The sequence below is a fragment of the Bos grunniens genome, chromosome 4, assembly GCF_055505025.1.
Source record: "Bos grunniens cultivar Pamir isolate PY7600 chromosome 4, Bosgru_T2T1.0, whole genome shotgun sequence".
In the NCBI taxonomy this organism is placed as follows: domain Eukaryota; kingdom Metazoa; phylum Chordata; class Mammalia; order Artiodactyla; family Bovidae; genus Bos; species Bos grunniens.
In genome coordinates this window covers 12412188-12429884 of record NC_141168.1, presented here as the reverse complement: position 1 = coordinate 12429884, position 17697 = coordinate 12412188, and the positions used below count along the sequence as shown (strand labels likewise).

The following is a 17697-nucleotide window of genomic DNA, read 5'->3' as shown; positions in this document are numbered from 1 at the left end:
AATCCCAAATCCCCAGTCTACCCACCCTCCCGACTCCTTCCCTTTTGGTACAGGTTTGCTTGGTACCCCAGACCCTCTGTACAGCTGTCTCTGCGGGGGGCAGGGGGCGCGGTATAGGGATGGGAGCTCTGGGCTCTGCATTGTGCCGAGAGGAGGCAGAAGGCTGGAGAACCGGCTCTCCCACCGCAGCACTGACTGTAGGAGCACTGTGGTACTCCCAGCCGTGCTCTGGTCCCTTCTACTTCCCCAGAGGGCTTCCTCCACCAATTTTCTGCACTTCTCTACCGTGGAACCAGTTCCTTTCCTCTGTTGGTTCTTTTTTCTCTAGCATGTGCAATGATTTCTGAAGGCAGTTTAACCTGTCCCTCCTTCCAAAGTCCGGCAAAGTAGACAGGTGCTACCTAGAACCCCCATGTTATAGATGCGGCAACAGGTCCAGAGAGATTTAAGTGTGAACATGCAACACGGGGGCTCTAGAAAGTAACTTCCATGGAGGCTAGAGAAAGTATTCACCACCACCCCAGGTTGCTCTCGAAAATCAGGTGTGTGAAGAACTGCAGCTGTGAATCAACCTTTGAGTAGTTTTTATTTGGGGGGTGGGTACGTAACATTGATTAAGAAAGATTGGTCGTCATAAAATACAGGTGAGAAAATGGATTAGACGTCTTCTTGAAAAACTGACCACAGGCAGGCATGTTGGTAACTAAATATTTTTATTTCACATCTGGATTCAGTTTCATGTGTATTTGCATAAATAATTAAAAATGATCTCTAATGATTATGCACAACCGCAGGCTGGTTCAACGGGCCCCGCTTTCATTCTCCACTTACAACGCGACCCTCCCGCTGTCGTAGCACCAGAGAGGAGAGAGAGGCCGCTCTCATTCTTTACAGCAACACTGGGTTTGTGTCATGTACAGCAGCTGGGTGCGTTCTGCTTGTTTTAAATTTTAACAATCAGGCTAGTGATTTTTTATTTATCATTAAAAGATAATACCCCAAACTGTTAAGGTCAGAATAAAATGGTGCGGTTCTAGCATCCCAAGCTAGAAGGAATTATTTTTTTCAGTGAAAGGTCCACAGAAGACAGAGAGCTAACATTATGACATAGAAGCAAGCGTTTAAGGATCAACAGGAGGAGGTGTATGTGCTGGACAGTACGGAACCTCAGAGCTTTCTCAGCTTCAAAATTATAAACTGTTTTCTGGGGGTACATGGAGTGATTAATAAGAGTGATCAGGACTGAATTTGAGACATGACCCACGTTAGTTTTCCAACTGAATTTAATACAGCATATTTACTTTAAATAATGACACCCCACCCCACCCCCCGCCATCGTCAGAGTAAAACTGAAATCTGTCATCTACAGTGCTCCCTGAATGATCAGAACATGAACAGTCTTTAAAACTAGCGGGCCTCCCAGGGGACAGGTTTAGAGTCCTGCCAGCCAAGGTGGACTGTTCTTGGTGAGCATGATGTTGTTGGCAAATGAGGTATGTCAGAGGCACAGCAACGGAGGTCAGCACTGGTCAGTTTTTTATGGCCATGGTCCAGAGCAGGGGATGGTCCGTCTCTACAGTCACAACACCAGATCCGTCGTAGGTGTTGGACGTGCTGACTAGTGTTCCAAAGCCAAGCATCTGATGTGCTGTAAGGACGTGAGAAGCAAAGGTTTGGTGAGAGCCAACTTCCCTCCGCGTAGAATGACTTTGTTGAGAGTTACCAAAAAGCAGTTAAGCACACACTTGGAATTAATAGACAATCTTTAAGTGAGATTCTAAAGCTGAAAGTTTCTATAACTTGCTGTGACCACTCCTCCTAGAGTGGGCTACTCTGTTTATCCATTTGCGGTATATGTCAGTCTCAACACTAAATTTCAGTGAAGTGTTTTCTTTTTCTTCTTTACCAATTGTAAAACCAACATCCATTTCTGTAATAGGTTACTTACTTTCTTGCCTGGGTACAACTTTAATTTTTTTGATGATTCAGAATTAACATTTTAATATTTACTTAAGCTCTATAAAAAGGTAGTTTTAGTTTTGAGTATAAATGATATGGGACAGAAAACTAATTATTTAAAAAAAACAACAGTATAGGATTTGGGTTGTTTTTTCCCTCATAAAGAAAGACAAGCCAAAGTGAACAAGGCTTGCTTTGTGTAAAATTAATTGGAACTCAGAGGTCAAAAAGCAGACTTCCAGGTCATTACTTAATTGTCAAAGGTTTTGGAGTGATGTTGTATTATTAAAATTTATATATTTATAAATTACATAAATCTGTACACAAGTATATATATATATTTCCTAACAAAAGTTTGCTGAAGTTAACATGTAGGAATCCATTGGTAACCTCATTTCCCTTTGCTTATAAAAGAGCAGTTCACATTATCGACATGACTGTCCTGTCAACATGCCCTGATATAATCAGAAGAAATCAGAAAGGGAAAAATAAATGTTATGCAGAGAAATAAACAAATGTCAAGAGCCAGAAAAGGCCTCTTTTCCTTCCGACAAAGTGCAACTTTGAAGTTGCACAGCTTTGAAGTAAATAAAATAGTTCAATTATAATGGTCACTCCCCGCTAGAGGGAGCCTGTTATCCTTCTGAGGAAATCTTGAAAAGGCAGATTAAAAATTCAGAAACAGTATTACAGGATAATATATCATCAGTATTACCAGTTCACACAGGTTACTTACTAGAAGTCAAACTATTTCTTTTTCATAGTTGTCAACACGTTTACTAATGCAAACAGGAAGTTACAAACTGAAACTGCAGGAATGCAGAGTCAGCCTCATGCGACTGTTGCCCTAAGAGGCAATTCAGTGTTTTTGCCTCTCCGGTAATCTGGAGCTTTTCTTAGATGAGGTTTCTGAATGATATGAATAAACGTACACATTAAATTTACAAATCTAGGCATAACTACATATACAGAGGGTTAGGGTGATGGTTGTGGAGGGAGTCACAGGAAGTCTGTTAAGGAAAGAAGCCTTGTTCTCCTAAAGGTTGGGGAACAGTTCACACATTTCATACCATTTATTCAGAAAGGCAATTTAGGGGGCTTCAGAGGACTAGCTTTAGAGCTGGAAACTCCCCAGTGAAGCACTGAGTACACACAACCCACATGGACTCAGTGCGTTTTAAGATTCTGGTCACTAATTAGGTTAAAATCCTAGTTTGTACCTGGCCTCAAAGAACAGGAGTACGAAATTACTTCTCTAGTTTGCTGTTGCACACAAATTCCTTTCTGAAGGCAGAGTAGGGACTTTGGATTATCCTGGGTAGACAACTATATTATATATATATAGGTTTTTCTAAGACATTGTTGCATCCTAAATAATTTTTAAATAGGAAAAGAACTGCAATAGCTTTATTAGGACATGAGAATGTACAGTTTTTACTTTGCATGAAATATCTGAGTTAGGGCCATTTTTATCCAATCTTATAAATCAGGTTTTCCTTCTTTTTTTCCGTAATGTTTAAAATTCCACCAGGATCAGTTATTAAACATGTTTTAGTTGGTTTTGGGTGCTATAACAAAATGCATAGGCCGAGTGGTTTAAATAGCAGACATGATTTCTCGTAATTCAGAGGCTTGGAAAGCCCCAGATCAGGGTACCAGCATGGCTGGTTCAGGTAAGACCCCTCTTCCTGGCCGGTTTACAGATAGCTGCCTTCCTGCTGTATTCTCACATGGTGGAGAAATCTCACATGGAAGAGAAATCTCTTCCTTTTTTTGTAAGGGTGCTAATCCCATTATGAGGGTCCCATGAGGTTCTCATTATCTCCCAAAGGCTCCAGCTCCAAATACTGTCACATTGGGGATTATGGCTTCAATACATGAATTTAGGGGGACACAGATACAATGGTTACAATTCCATAACAATGGTTACATATTGTAACCATAACATAACAATGGTTACAATTAATAGAAAGGTTACAATGAATTCATTTGTCTCCACCTCTATGAAAAGTAGAATAAAAAATGACAGAAAACAAAGATAAATAAACTGATTACACAAAATCATAAATTCAGTTACTCTATCTATCACTACAGTTATTTTGGAGTATGTTTTTTTCCAAAGAATTATGCTTTTAGACAAAACATTCAAGTCTCTTTTAGAAGAAAAGAAAATATTTTAATAAAGTATTTGAAATTAATACTGAACTCCCCTCTCCCCAAATGTCTGAGGGTCAATCATGAAATAAAATACATAAGATTGGCAGAGAGATAACTTCCTGTAGACAGCAATAAAACAAATTACTTTTTATTATTTTTTCCTCTAGTTTTGAGAAAATTGACATATAATACTGTATAATGAAATGATTTACAAAATAAGTTTAGTTAACATCCATTACCTTATATAATTACATTTTTTCCCTTGTGATGAGAACTTTATAATGTCTGTTCTCTTACTACTTTTCAAATATACCATACAGCATCGGCAAGGATTCTCACCATGTTGTATATTACATAGTCAGTACTTATTTATAACTGGAAGTCTGTATCTTCTGATCACTTTTATCTCATTCTCTCCACTCCCTGAGTCTGGCAATCACAAATCTGATATTTTTTCTATGAATCTGAGTCTTTCAGATACCATGTATAAGTGAGATCATATAGTATATATCTTTCTTATTTCCCTTAGCATAATACCCTCAAGGTCTGTTCATACTGTTGCAAATGGCAGGGTTTCCTTTTAATGACTCAACAGTATTCCACTATACACCACATTTTCTTTGTCTGTTGATGAACACTTAGCTTGTTTCCATATCTTAGCTATTATAAGTAATGCTGTAATGAAGACAGGAGTGCAGTTATTTTTGGATGTAGGGATTTTGCTTCCTTTGGATATACACCCAGAAGTGGAATTGCTGGTAATATGGTAGATTTATGTTTAATTTTGAGAAACCTCCATACTGTTTTGCATGGTGGGTGTACCAATATACATTCCCAGCAACAGTGCACAAAGGTTCCTTTCTCTCCATGTCTTCTCCAGAATTTGTTCTCTCATCTTTTTGATGACAGCCAGTCTAATAGGTATAAGGTGATAACTTAGTGTGGTTTTGAGTTAATTTCCCTGATTAGTGATGTAAACTACCCTTTTCATACGTCTGTTGGCCTTCTGTATGTCTTCTTGGAAAAATGTTTATTCAGGTCCTTTGACCATTGGTTTTCTTCAGTTCTAGGAGTTCTTTATATATTTTGAATATTAACCTCTTCTCAGTATGATTTGCAAATATCTGATCCCATTGCTTTGGTTGTCTTTTTGTTTTGTTATTGTTTCTTTTGCTGTGCAGAAGCTTTTTAGTTTGATGTAGTCCCACTTGTTTTTTATTTTGCTCCCTGTGCTTTAGATATCATATGCAAAAAATCATTGCCAAGACCCATGTCAGGAAGAATTATTCCTGTTTTCTTCCAGGACTTTTATGGTTTTATTTAATGTCTTAATCCTTTACGAGTTAATTTTTGGGGAGTGATGTAAAAATAGGGATCTAATTTCACTCTTTTACATGTGAATATCCAATTTCCCAGCACCATTTATTAGACAGTTTTTCTCCACTGAGTATTCTTGGCTCTCTTTTTGTATTAGCTCACTGTATATGCGTTGGTTCTCAATTCTGCTTCATTGTTTATGTATCTGTTTTTATACCAGTAGCATAATGCTTTTATTGTTTCCCTGGTGGCTCAGACGGTAAACAATCTGTCTGCAGTGCAGGAGACCTGTTTTGATCCCTGGGTTGGGAAGATCCCCTGGAGGAGGGCATGGCAACCCACTCCAGTATTCTTGCCTGGAGAATCCCCATGAATAGAGGAGCCTGGTGGTCTACAGTCCATGGGGTTGCAAAGAGTTGGACACTGAGTGACTGAGCGCAATGCTTTTGTTATTCTATCTTAATATAGTATAGTTTGGATTCAGGAACTGTGATGCCTTTAGCATTGTTGTTTTTTTTCTCAGTATTGCTTTGGCTATTTAGGGTTTTTTTTTTGTAGTTTCATGTGAACTTTAGGATTTTTTTTTCTTCTGTAAAAATGCCATTGGAATCTTGACGGGGATTGAATCTATAGGTGGCTTTAAGTGGTACAGCTATTTTAACAATATTCCTTCAATGCATGATCATGGAGTGTCTTTTCATTTATTTTACTCTTCAATTTCTTTCATCTGTATTATAGTTCTCAATGTAGAGATCTTTCAGCGCCTTGGTTAAATTTATTGCTAAGTATTTTACTGTTCTTGATACTATTGTAAATGAGAGTTTTTTTTTTTCCAGATAAGTCATTGTTAGTATATAGAAATATTTTTGATTTATGTATCTTGAATTTCATATCCTGCAACTTTACTGAATTCATTGTTGACCTGACAGTTTTTTTGATTGAGTGTTTAGGCTTTTTCATACATAAAATCGGAGAAAGCAATGGCACCCCACTCCAGTACTCTTGCCTGGAAAACCCCATGGACAGAGGAGCCTGGAAGGCTGCAGTCCATGGGGTCGCTGAGGGTCGGACACGACTGAGCGACTTCACTTCCACTTTTCACTTTCATGCATTGGAGAAGGACATGGCAACCCACTCCAGTGTTCTTGCCTGGAGAATCCCAGGGACGGGGAGCCTGGGAGGTTGCCATCTATGGGGTCACACAGAGAGTTGGACACGACTGAAGCGACTTAGCAGTAGCAGCAGCATACATAAAATCATGCCATTTACAAACAAATTTATGTTTTCCTGTCCAATTTGGAAGACTTATTTTTCTTGCCTGATTTCTCTGGTTTGGACTTCCAGTGCTGTTGACTAGAAGTGATGAGAGTGGGCATCCTTGTCTTGTTTCTGGTCCTGGGGGAACCGTCCTTAGTCCTTCACCTTTGAGTATGGCGTTAGGGGGGGCTTGATATACGTGGCCTTCCTTTATGTACTGAGGTGCATCTCTTTCCTCCAGCTGGTTTGTTGAGACTTTTTATAATGAATGGATGTTAAATTATGTCGAAACTTTTCCTGCATCTATTGAGATAATCATATGATTTTTATCTTTCATTCTGTTAGTGTGACATATCGAATTTATTGGTATGCATATGTTGAACTGTTCTTGCCTCCAGGAATGAATCCTGCTTGGTCAATGTGTATGATCCTTTTAATGTGCTGCTGAATTCGGTTGGCTGTTTTGTTGAAAAATTTTGCACCTATGTTTATCACGGATATTGGTCTGTAGTTTTGTTTTTTTGAGGTGTCCTTATCCGGCTTTGGTGTCAGGGAAATGCTAGCCTTGTGACATGAGTTTGGAAGTATTCTCTCTTCTTCAATATTTTTGGATATTTTGAGGATTGGTGTTAATTATTCTTCAAATGTTTGGTAAAATTTATCAGTGAGAAGACATCTGGTCCTGGACTTTTCTTTTTCATGAGATTTTTGATTACTGATTCAATACTCTCCTAGTAATTGGTTTGTTCAGATTTTCTATTTCTTCCTAATTGAGTCATGATAGGTTCTGTGTATCTAGTAATTTATCTACTGTTTTTGTTGTTGGTGTATGGTTGGTCACTGAAGCTTCTTTATGAACCTTTGTATTTCTATATTATCAGAAAATCTCCCTCTTCCCCTTGGTTTATCTCAATAAACAAATATTTATTTCTTCAAAGAACCAGACCTTAGTTTTATTAATTCTTTCCCAATTGGTTTTCTAGTCTCTGTTTCATTTTTTAATGCTCTAAACTCGATTTCCTTTTCTGCCTAACTTTAAGCTTAGTTTGTTCTTCATGTTCTGGATTCTTGAGGTGTAAAAGGTTATTTGAGATCTATTTTCTTGAGGTACACATTTATAGATACAAACTTTCCTCTGAGACCTACTTTTGCTGTATCTTATAAGTCTGTATGTTTTGGTTCTATTTTCAATTGTCTCAATATACCTTTTTTCATGTAATTTCATCTTTGATCTGTTGGTTTTTCAGGACAGTGTTAAGTATTTAACTTCCATGTATTCACAAATTTTCTAGTTTTCCTTCTGTTATGATTTCCAGTTTCATACCACTGTGGTCAGAGAAGATACTTGATAAGATTCCAGTCTTTGTGAATTTGCTAAAACTTGTTTTGTGACCTAACATATGATCATGCTAGAAAATGTTCTGAGTGCACTTGAGAAGAATGTGTATCCTGCTGTTATTAGACACAATATTCTGTGTATGTCTGTTACAACTTAGTTAAGTATTGTTCAAATCCATTGTTTCCTTACTGATTTTCTGTCTAGATGATCTGTCTTTGTGACCCCATGGACTATATAGTCCATAGAATTCACCAGGCCAGAATACTGGAGTGGGTAGCTTTTCCCTTCTCCGGGGAATTTTCCCAACCCAGGGATCAAACCCAGGTCTCCCACATTGCAGATGTATTCTTTACCAGCTGAGCCACCAGGAAGCCCCCATTATTAACCATGGGGCATTAAAGTCCCCAACTATTTGTTGTTAATTTCTGTTTATTTCTCCTTGTAGTTCTGCTTTATATAGTTAGGTGATCTAATGTTGGGTGGGTGCCTAAATATTTACAATTGGTATATCTTCTTGATGGAATGACCCCTTTATCGTTATATAGTGACATTCTTTTTATAATTTTTAGCTTCAGTTCAGCTCAGTTGCTCAGTCGTGTCTGACTCTTTGCAACCCCACGGACTGCAGCATGCCAAGCTTCTTCCCTGTCTATCCCCAACTCCCGGAGCTTACTCAAACTCATGTCCATTGAGTCGGTGATGCCATCCAACCATCTCATCCTCTATTGTCCCCTTCTCCTCCTGCCTTCAATCCTTCCCAGCATCAGGGTGTTTTCCATGGAGTCAGTTCTTCGCATCAGGTGACCAAAGTATTGGAGTTTCAGCTTCAGCATCAGTCCTTCCACTGAATATTCAGGACTGATTTCCTTTCAGATGGACTGGTTGGATCTCCTTGCAGTCCGAGGGACTCTCAAGAGTCTTCTCCAACACCACAGTTCAAAAGCATCAGTTCTACGGCATTCAGCTTTCCTTATAGTCCAACTCTCACATCCATACTGGAAAAGCCATAGCTTTGACTAGATGGACCTTTGTCGGCAAACTAATGTCTCTGCTTCTTGATATGCTGTCTAGGTTGGTCATAGGTTTCTTCCTAGGAGCAAGCATCTTTTAATTTCATAGCTGCAGTTACCATATGCAGTGATTCTGGAGCCCCCAAACATAAAGTCTCTCACTGTTTCCATTATTTCCCCGTCTATTTGCCAGGAAGTGATGGGACCAGATACCATGATCTTAGTTTTCTGAATATTGAGCTTTAAGCCAACTTTTTCACTCTCCTCTTTCACTTTCACTCTCCTCTTTAGTTCCTCTTCACTTTCTGCTATAGGGGTGGTATCATCTAAATTTCTGAGGTTATTGATATTTCTCCCAGCAATCTTGATTCCAGCTTGTGCTTCATCTACCTTGGCATTTTGCATGATGTACTCTGCATATAAGTTAAATAATCTGGGTTACAATATACAGCCTTGACTTAACTCCTTTCCTGATTTGGAACCAGTCTGTTATTCTATGTCCAGTTCTAACTGTTGCTTCCTGACCTGCATACAGATTTCTCAGGAGGCAGGTCAGGTGGTCTGGTATTCCCATCTCTTTCAGAATTTTCCACAGTTTGTTGTGATTCACACAGTCAAAAGCTTTGGCGTAGTCAATAAAGCAGAAGTTTTTCTGGAACTCTCTTGCTTTTTTGATCCAATAGCTGTTGGCAATTTGATCTCTGGTTCCTGTCTTTTCTAAATCCAGCTTGAACATCTGGAAGTTCATGGTTCATGTACTGTTGAAGCCTGGCTTAGAGAATTTTGAGCATTACTTTGCCAGCGTGTGACATGGGTGCAACTGTGTGGTAGTTTGAGCATTCTTTGGCATTGCCTTTCTTTGGGACTGAAATGAAAACTGACCTTTTCCAGTCCTGTGGCCACTGCTGAGTTTTCCAAGTTTGCTGGCATATTAAGTGCAGCACTTTTACAGCATCATCTTTTAGGATTTGAAATAACTCAAATGGAATTAGCTTAGTGTCTATTTTTCCTGATATGAGTATGGCTACTCTTGCAGTGGAAAGGAAAAAAGAGGAATTAAGTTTTTATTCTTTCCCTTCCTTGAGATCAAAGAAGATAAACAAAACAGTGAGCAAGGCCTGAACATTCGTAGTTTTTTGTTTTCACTTTATCTGCTCCTAACTCTGAATGTCTATAACTAAGTCTGCTATTCTGTCCCCTAACTCTGTATGAGCTGTATGTTTCGCACCTATTGCTCTTAGACTCTATGCCAAATACGTCCTGTAACTGGTGCTCATCTTTACAGCAGTCTCTTGTCTTGTAGTTACCCATCAGAAAGAAGGCTGCAGAGCCATGGAATCATCAGACTCAGCTACTGGGGTACTGACACCAGTCTATGACTGGTTTTGAAACAATGCAAGAGGAAGAAGACAAGATCCAAACACCTTTGTTCCTCATCACCGATCCCTGACGGTGAGCCTTCACCTTATATAAGCCCCTAGACTCCTCATGGAGTGGGAGCACATTTCTTGAGGGAGAAGCCTACTGTGTTCCCCTCTCTGCCGGCTGAGAATTAAAGGCACCTTTCTATGTCGTCCAGACTGTCTCTGTAATTTTTATTGAGCTTCGGTGGGTAGAAAAAGCCAAACTTTGGGGCAGCAACGCTACCTTTGTTTTCTTGGTTGGCATTTGCTTGAAATACCTTTTTTTCATCCTTTCAGTCAGTCTGTGTCTTTAAAGTGAACCTTTTGTGGGCAGTATATTTTTTTATTTCGCTTTTTAAGTCCGTCAGCCATTCTGTGTCTTTGATTGAAGAATTTTATCCCTTATGGTTAAAGTAATTACTGCTGGTCCTGTTTTGTTATTTTGCTGTTTTGTAGTGCCGCTGTTCCTTGCTTCTTATCCTGCTGCCTTTTTTTTGTGATGATGACTTTTTGTACTGGTATACTTTCACTTTTTCATGATCTTTTGTGTAACAAGCTTTTCCTCTGTGGTCACCATGAGCCTTATATAAACCATCTTACAATTATGATATCCTATTTTCAGCTGATGACAACTTAACTTCAGTAGCATTTCTGCAATTACAGTTTACTTTGTCCTCTGTCACATGTTACAGTTTACGTATTTTTTTATATTGTGTATACAGTAACAACTGTAGGAGTTACGGCTTCTTAATACTTTTTTAAACTTTTAAACCAGAGTTGTAAGAGAATTATGTGCCACTATTACCAAATTAAATAATCTGATTTTGATTATTTACCAATACCAGGAAGTTATATACCCATGTTCATCTGATTTTATGATGTAAATAAGCATCGTTTTATTTCTGCGTGAAGAACTCCCTTTAGCATTTCTTGTAAGGCAGGCCTAGTGGTGATAAACTCATTCAGCTTTTGTTTGTTCAGCCAATTATGCCTTCATTTCTGAAGGACAGCTTTGCCAGGTATAGAATTGTTGACAGATTTTTTTCTTCCAATGTTTTGAATATATTATCCCATTCTCTCCTGGCCTGATAAATTTCTTTTGAGAAATCTGCCCATTATGTGAATTCCCTTAAATATAATGTGTTCCTTTCTCTCGCTGCTTTGAAAAGTCTTTTTTGTCACTGACTTTTAGAACTCTTTGGGTCACTCTATTGATACTTGATGTCCTTTGGGCCTCATGAATCCAAATGTCCACTTCTCTCCTTATTTTTCAGCAAGTATTGCTTTATATGGGCTTCCTTGGTGGCTCAGATGGTAAAGAATCTGCCTGCAATGCAGGAGACCTGGGTTTGATCCCTGGGTTGGGGAGATCCCCTGGAGGAGGACATGGCAACCCACTCAGTATTCTGGCCTGGAGAATCCCCATGGACAGAGGAGCCTGGTGGGCTACAGTTCATGGATTCGCAAAGAGTCAGACTTGACTGAGCAATTAAGCCCAGCACACATTGCTTTTATATATTTTCTGCCCCTTTATCGTCCTGGGGTACACATAATGCAGATACTGTTTCTTTTGATAGTGTCCCATAATCACATAGGGCTTTCTTCAACTCTTTTCCTCTGATGGAATAATTTCAAATGCCCTGTCATTGCTTCTTTCTACTGCATGGTCAATTCTGATTTTAAAGCTCTCTACTGAATTTTTCGAGTTCAGTCATTATATTCTTTAGATAGAGGACTTCTGTTTGGTTTATTTTTGATGGTTCCCATTTTTTGTTGATCTCATTTTGTTCATGCATTTTTCCCCCCGATTTCATTATCTGTCTTCTTATAGTTCACTAAACTTCTTTAAGAGGATCATTCTGAATTCTTTGAATTTCATGGCTTTCCATTTCTTTAGGGTCCTTTGTTGGCATTTTACTGTAATAGATTCCACTGGTACTACTATGTTTACCTGATTTTTCCTGATCCCTGCTTTCTTACACTGGTATCTGCACATTTGAGTAAACAGTCTCTTCTTCTAGACTTAACAGGTTACATTTGGCAGACAGTCCTTCCAGTCGGGTCAGCTTGGGATTGTGGACATGCGAGCTGGCAGACCCCTTGGACAGGTGGGGCTTGCCATCAGGGTGGTCTTTGTGGGCAAGGCCACTGCCTGAGCGCTGAAGTTGTAGAGTGTGTGCTGTGGCTGGACAGGACTGCTGGCTTGGTTCACAAGACACAGGGGGCGCTCTGTGGTTGCCTGGGCTCTCTGGTCAGGCCGCCTGGGTGGGCAGGACTGGGCACTGTACTTGTCAGAGCTGTGGTTATGAACTGGCTCGCCTGCTTGACCAGGACTGCCGAACGGGCCCCAGTCTGCACAGCCCGTTGTTTAAGGACCTAACTGTGCACCAGATCCTCTGGCCAGACAGTTGCTGGTTTTGCAGCGCAGAAGGTGAGACACACTGGTCCTGTTCTCTGCTCGAGTAGCACTACAGGTGCGGCTGGAGGACAGGCCCCTCGGATTCCATGTGCAGGAGGGGGCTTCAGCCTCACCCTTGCCTTCTGGGATTGTCACAACGGTGTCTTGTGTGTGGATAGTTGTTAGGGCTTCTTGTGAAGGCGACTGAAGTGGAGACTGACCCATGTTTCCATCTTCACGATGTCACTCCTTCACAGATTACTGTTTCATTTCTACCCCAGAGGACTGGCTGGCCGAACATTTAATTTCAATTCAACATTTAAAACACTCAAATTCAAAATTTTTTCCATTTTTGTTTGTACAGAGGAACTAAATATAGTTCTTCTAAGACAACCAGTAAGCCTGTTTTTAACTGTAGACAAAAAATAAAAGTGATAGCTATATGTGAGACTATAAGCAACGATGTAATGTGTGATAAACGTAACCTAAAATTGCTTGCTCTGTTTGAATATAAAAGTTGTGTCTTATCTATTAGCTTCAAAGACATCACCATCGATTGTTTTAAGGAAAAACTGTAGTCTAATGATAATAAGGATATTGGCTTGTGAGGACTGGTTAAATTCCTCTTCCAGTGAAATTTAATGTGAATTATATTATGGAACACAGAAACGTAGTCTGACTTTTGAGACTTTCATGTTTTAGAGAAATAGAAGTGAAAAAGATGGGCAACATTAAAATTGATTTTATAATTTTCATCCATTATCTCAAAGTTTTCTTTCCCAGAGCAAAGGATGAGAACTAGGCACTTAATATTCTATCACTCTCAGTGATGTCCCACAGCTTTTCCCCAAAGCTGGAAAGACAGAAGACTGCAAAGCCGAGGTTGGCAAACTGGCAGAATTCAAATATCCAGCTCTCTTCCCGTCAGCTGGAGGGAAGGAGGGCCATTTGCCCTGGATTCCAGCCCACCTCACTTCTGTAAGAGTGAGGCTGTGTTCTTTTGAAGTGGGTGAGTGCGTGTGTGCTAGTCACTTTAGTCATGTCCAGCTCTTTGCAACCCTATGGACTGCGGCCCGTCAGGTACCTCTGTCCATTGGATTCTCTAGGCAAGAACACTGGAGTGGGGTGCCCCAGGGATCAAACCTGCATCTCCTGCATTTAAGGCGGATTCTTTGCTGCTGAGCCACTGGGGAAGCCCCTGTGAAGTGGGTGACAGTGTGTAAAGGAGTCCTTTGGAGGCGTCTGAAGCACTCAAGCATAGGAAAGCAAGAGCGGCAAGCACTTGATCCCTCTGCACCTGTGTGACCGTTCTGCTTAGATGCCACCAAGGAGGCATCTCGCTGTCAAAACCTGTGAGCCCCTTCATGATGTTAGTAGGTCAGACCTAGGATTAAATCATGGCTCTCCCACTCTCTAGTTCTATGAACTTGGTTATTTAACTTTCCAACTTCAGTTTCCTCATATGTGCAAAGTGTGGATAATCATGTCTACTTCACAGAGAAGCTGTACAGATTATATAGTCAAAATTCTAACACATAATAAGTATTCAAGAAATTTTCATCCCTTTTGCTTTCTTCTGTTATTCTGCCAATAAGATCAGAATTTCCTCTCCTACCTTAACAGTCTTTTAAAATGAAAAAAAAAAAAAAAAAAGAGAGAGATGTCATGATTTGAACAATTAGCAAATGCCTTAATTCAGCTACTAGTTTATAGCCAGCTGATACACAAAATGAGATAAACTCTGCCAGGCTAGGTTATGTGTGGTACTTAAAATCGTTTCAGGTGTCGTCTGCATACATGTATAAACTTATGTGTTTGACATGTAATTATGAAGGTTATAGACCCTGTGCTGGCACTAAGGATACAGACATGAATGTGTATGCCTTCAAGGTCTTTACCTTTTAGTAAAAGGTAAAGATGTGTATATAGTCTGATTCAGGAGATGGGATGGAAGCGTGAGGCAGGAGCTAATGAGGTTGGAGCCAAAATGGGTTGTATATTCTAATGGGAGGCCATAGACATCCCATCCCCCAGAAACCTGGCTTCCCCAAAATCTCTAAGTTTAAGAAATTATTAAAAAGGTAATGCAAACATATCTAAAATCCAATAAAACTGAGGGAGTAAAAGAGAAGGAAGTGAACAAGCTTTGTCTGGGAGATGCTTGGCAAAGAAGTGGTATTTCGGATGGAGTAATTCTCCTTCATTCAAGACATTATCTGAGCACTTACTGTGTTCAAGGTACAGAGGGTTTTTATCTGCAATTTACAGATGAGGAAAATGAAGCTCAAGAGGTTAAATCCACAGGCTATGATGATCATAAAAGTTGTTAGACACATGTTACTAAGGGAGGTTAAAGCAATACTTTGAAGCGTTCTAAAAAAAAAAAAGAACCGATGCTGGTCTTTTCCCCTGAAGTGCAGAACTGTCAGTAGCCTGACAGAGCAGCGGAAGTGGATGACTTAGTGAGACCGATACAACCGCTCTCAAGACTTAAAGGAATACTGTCTCTTCTATACAGACACATGTTTAATGAACCTATTATGATGAATCTCTAGGTTCCCTACCATCTTGGAATATTAGGTCAAGTTCTAGCAGCTAATTAGACTTACTGGACATCATTAACTATTTCAGACATAATGGAACCACTGTATGCTCTATATCCATCAATTATTCTCTGAAGATGCTCAGCCTATTTAGAGTAATGGCTGTACATTAAGAAAATGTGACTCAGGTTTTGTTAGCAGAAAAGCAAACCATCTGCCTCTAAAACCAATTCTCTGTGATTGGTCTTTACACTTTTACTTTTTTGAACTACAGATTTAAAAAATGTCCCTATGTACATAGGTGAGACAGACTATCTATTTAAAATTGCTAATTTACATTTTAAAATAGGAACTCGGAGTAGGAGTATTATTATTAAAACAGCATTTATATTATGCTGTTATAAAATGGCATTTATATTATGGTGGCTCTTGAAAATTTTCAAAAATTAAATTGATATATTGCTTTTTCATTTTCTTGAAGGCAGAAAGTCAGACTGTTTCTAGTTTTGATGTGTAGAGTACATGAAACTTCTACTCTCTTAGCAAGTGTCAAATATTCAACTCACTATGCTTTGTTAACTGCAGTCACTATGCTATATTATCACATCCCCATGACTCATTTATTTTATGGCTGCACCTGGTGATCACTTTCACGCATTTCTCCCATCCTTTCACCCCACCCCCCGACTTCTGGCAATCACTGGTATGGTCTTTGTATATGAGACTGGTTTTTATTGAGTGTTTTAGATTCCACACATAAATCCGATCACCCTGTATTTCTTTCTCTGTCTGATGCATTTCACTTGGCATAATGCCCTCAAGGTCCATCCATGTTGCTACAAATGCCACGATTTCCTTCTTTTTATGGCTGAATAATATTCCTGTGTGTATGTATAAAATCTCACATTTTCTTTATCCATTTATTCATTGACGGCCACAAAGTTGTTAAAGTTGTTTCCATGTCTTGACTATTGCAAATAATGCTGCAGCAAACATGAGGGCAAAGACAGCCCTTCAAGTTGGTGCCTTCCTTTTCTTGGATTAAATGCCCAGAAGTGGGACTGTTGGGTTAGATCAAAGTGCTATTCTCGATCTGTGGAGGAACCTCAGTACTGCTTTCCATAGTGGCTGCACCGCAATGCACAAGGGTTCCCTTTTCTCTACAGCCTCAGCAACACTTGCTATCTTTTTTGATAAGAAGAGGAGTCCAGCAGGTATGAGGTGAATGTAACTGACTGTGGCTTTGATTTGCAGTTCCCTGATGATTAGGAGAAAAGGCTATTCAGATCCCCTGCCCATTTTTTAATTGGATTGTTTGGATTTTATTACTATCGAGTTGTGTGAGTTCTTTATATATTTTAGACATTAATACCATATCTATGATTGGCAAATATTTCCTCCCTTTTAGTAGGTTGAGTTTTCATTTTGTTAATGGTTTCCTCTGCAGAAGATGGCTTCCTTTCCTGCACAGAGGCTTTTTATAGTTTAATGTGGTCCCATTTATTTGTTATTTTTTGCTTCTGTTGTCTTTGCTTTTGGGGTCAAATCAAAAAAAAAAAATCATTGCCAAGTAAATGGCAAGGCGCTTTTTCTGTACGTTTTCTTCTTGGAGTTTTATGGGTTCAGGTCTTATGTTAAAACCTTTAATCCATTTTCAGTTCATTTTTGTGTATGGTGTAAGATAGAGGTCCAGTTTCATTCTTTTGCATGTGGCCATCTTCTTTTCCCTACAGCATTTCTTTCTCCATTGTATTCTTGGCTTTATTGTCAAAAATTAGTTGACCATATATGCATGGGTTTATTTTTGGGGCTGTTTGGGTCCACTGATCTGCGTGTCTTCTTTTATGCCAATATCATACTATTTGATTATTACAGCTTTGTTATATACATCAGGAAGCATGATGCTTCTGGCTTTGTTAAGATTGCTCTGGCAATTTGAGGTCTTTTGTGGTTCCATACAAATTGTATGATTGTTTGTGGTTCCATACACATTGTATGACTGTTTGTTCTATGTGAAAAATGCCACTGGAATTTTGATAGGGACTGCAGTGAATCTGCAGATTGTTCTGAGTAGTATAGGCATTTTAACAATAATAATTCTTCTATTAATGGAATATCTTTCCATGTATTTTGTTGCTGTTGTTCAGTTACTCAGTCATGTCCAACTCTTTGCGACCCCATCTACAGAACACCAGGCTTCCCTGTCCTTCATCATCTCCTGGAGCTTGCTCAAACTCATGTCCATTGAGTTGGTGATGCCATTCAACCATCTCTTCCTCTGTCATCCCCTTCCATTTATTTTAGTCTTATTCAA

At 39.3% G+C, this 17697-nt stretch overlaps 1 protein-coding gene across 12 annotated transcripts in view; it reads right to left on the bottom strand.

Annotated features, from left to right (window-relative positions):
- Window positions 1–696: 696 nt before the first annotated feature.
- The window catches only part of TPK1 (thiamin pyrophosphokinase 1), a 391983-nt gene continuing 374982 nt past the window's right edge, over window positions 697–17697 (bottom strand). For all 12 annotated transcript variants that reach the window (XM_086398263.1, XM_086398260.1, XM_086398264.1 and 9 more), the window contains one exon: window positions 697–1648. In XM_086398263.1, the coding sequence (XP_086254389.1) occupies window positions 1530–1648 (119 nt within the window). In that variant the 3' untranslated portion in view covers window positions 697–1529. The remainder of the gene's footprint in view (window positions 1649–17697) is intronic.